At 33.2% G+C, this 2,756-nt stretch overlaps 1 protein-coding gene across 1 annotated transcript; it reads right to left on the reverse strand.

Moving 5' to 3' along the window:
• Nucleotides 1–759: 759 nt before the first annotated feature.
• LOC140015801 (putative wall-associated receptor kinase-like 16) lies at nucleotides 760–1,154 on the reverse strand. The gene is made up of 2 exons (XM_072068622.1): nucleotides 992–1,154; nucleotides 760–950 (listed from the first exon to the last, which is right to left on the reverse strand). Exons 1-2 carry the CDS (start codon nucleotides 1,152–1,154, stop codon nucleotides 760–762), a joined length of 354 nt encoding a protein of 117 aa, XP_071924723.1.
• Between the last annotated feature and the right edge of the window lie 1,602 nt (nucleotides 1,155–2,756).

A 2,756-nucleotide genomic window follows, 5' to 3' on the forward strand; every position in this document is an offset into this window, starting at 1 on the left:
CTTTGCAGAATTTCTCGGACGTCTAATGCGATCGATGTGCGTCCGAAGCGTGCGTCCGATCCTCCCGGACGTCCGATGCTTCCTTACGAGCGTCCGACAGAGTTTCCTTCTTGATGTTCTTCATTCTTTCGGACGTCCGACAGCTTCCTTTAGGACGTCCGACATGAGTGCCCTGTTTTTGCTTCTTCTTTTGGTTGATTTTCTTTCCTTGACACCTTTGTATCTGATTCTCTTAAAAGCAAAACACTTATATTTGAAGAGAATTAGATAAACATTTCAAAGTGCTTTGTGATCATCAAAATCAAGAATAACACTCGTGTATACATAACTATTACATACACACGAATAAGAAAATACACTCAAATGAATCGTATAAAACATTACAAATATACCCGACAAATATAGACAAATATATTGAATACTATATTTCAATTGAAAAGAAACTACTAAATAAGTGAGGAATAAATAAAAGATATAAGAAAAGAACGCATCCGAAAAATTGATAACGGAGTTCGGCAAATTTTGCCTAATCTCCGAGCACTACTCAAGCTACCCGCTTTTATAAATTTGGGAGAAGAAAGAATTACAAAAGAATTACAAAATCCTTTTTGGTGTAATTCTTTTGTTGGTGTTTGGTGTAATTGAATTGATTTGCTTGAGAGTTATAAATAACTCTCAAGCCCTTACCCAAGCTCTCAACTCTACCGATGTGGAATAGAAATTGATGCCACAAATTCAACAATTGTGACTTGAAAAAGTCTACAATTTAGGCTTTGAATTCAACAGAACCCTCGAATGCCTCGTTGATAGACTCATTTCTTCTAATTCCAATGCTACTTCTTTCATGGTTGGCCTATCTTCCCCCTTGACATTTAAGCACCTTTTAGCTAGCATAGCAACTTCTTTCAGTGGCTTAGCATTTCTTTCAGTGTCGATATTATCATCCAGAACTTCAAACAAATGGTTATCTTTTATTGAAGAAAGAAATAACTTGCCAGACTTCTCTCTCTTGCAGATCTATCAAAGCACAATACCTTCTCTCCTGTCAATAGCTCCACAAGAACAACCTCAAAGCTATAGACATCACTCTTCTCAGTTAATTGACTAGTCTGCAGGTACTCAGGGTCTAAGTAGCCAATTGTTCCTTGCACCATCATTGGTATCTCACATTAAATCATGGGTACCAATCTTGATGTTCCAAAGTCTGACACTTTCGCTGTGTATTTATCATCTAGGAGTATGTTGACCGACTTCATGTCTAGATCAACAATAGGAGGAGAAGCAACAGAATGCAAATATGAAAGCGCCCCTACAGTTTCTATGGCTATCCTCAAACGAGTATCCCAGCATAGAACTGAGGCCTTGGCTTTGTTTTGCACATGATCAAAAAGTGTTCCATTGTTGATGAATTCATAAACTAGAAATTGGAAGAAGTAGTTTAGTAGTAATAGGAAACAAGAGCAGAAAGGCATTATCGTTTGCTTTATCTTTTCTTTTTTCTCGGAACGAGCCTAATAGTAGGTAGTTTTTCTTCTTTTTCACAAGAAACAAACATGCATCTTTCCTTTTCTTTTTCATCGCATTTTTGGAGAATCGCATTCTCCCAAACACTTGGATAGCCCCCAAATATTTTGCGCGTGGTTTTTTTCCATGACGATGAACTAAACTTCCCTTTCTAGTCAAAAAACAATGGAAGATTTGGTTTATCTAAAATTGTGAGATCAAATTAATTATTTACTTGTATTCGTATGTTTTCTGATTTAATTTTTTATGATTTTTATATTATTTGAATATTTTGGTCCGATATTTAAATTGATCTAATAACCTAAAATCAATTAAAGCAGTTAAATTCATAATTATTTGATTGCTTTAAATTAGTGGTAACTGGTATGATTGAATTTGTGTCAGGAGAATATATGGATTAATTTAAAATAACCCTCATAGCGCGTTATTTGGTTAGAACAGGATTTCTCTAATTCTTAAGGCAATTAGGAAATTGAATTCTAAGATCGTACTTAGGGTTATTTCTTCATTAGGATAGTGGTTAATGGCCGTACTTTAATCACCAATACAGTAAGAAGAAATTGACTGTTATCGCTTGTTTGACAGTTATAACTTATTTATTAGTTAATAGACCAAATTATCATTGCATCGATGACCAATTAAGTGAACCATTTTCGAAATTATTTTGATTCAATTTTAGCACATTGTTATTTTAGTTTTTTTTATTGTTATTATTTTCATTTTATAAAAATCCCCCATACCTTGAATTGTAGAAAAAACTAATTCTCTCCAATCTCTATGGATTCTACCCTGCTCACCACTATTTACAAAATTCATATTTTTTTCAAGTAGGCATTTTTTATTATACAATCTCGACATCTATCAATTAAAAGCATCTAAATATGAAACAAACTTGTAACTAAACAAGACAAATAAGAACAAGAACAAAGTTTAGGAAGAAGAATTCTTATTCAATGTTTTGAAAGTTGAATCATTGAATACCTTCATAAGTTAATCTCACAAATAAGTTTGGTACAAAAATGCTCTTACTTCCCTTGCAAAACTCTTAAACTAATTTTGAAACTCACAATATGAAACTAGAGTTAAAACTAATTTGTACTTCTACTTCTACTCTACTTCTTTATACTAATTCATCCTTAGAAGATGCCACAAGATACTTCAAATCAATGAGATATAAGAGGTATCTATAGATGTTTTTGAAAAAGAAAATGTACTCATAATGTTGTCATAGA

Source organism: Coffea arabica, chromosome 10c (genome assembly GCF_036785885.1).
Source record: "Coffea arabica cultivar ET-39 chromosome 10c, Coffea Arabica ET-39 HiFi, whole genome shotgun sequence".
Classification (NCBI taxonomy): Eukaryota; Viridiplantae; Streptophyta; class Magnoliopsida; order Gentianales; family Rubiaceae; genus Coffea; species Coffea arabica.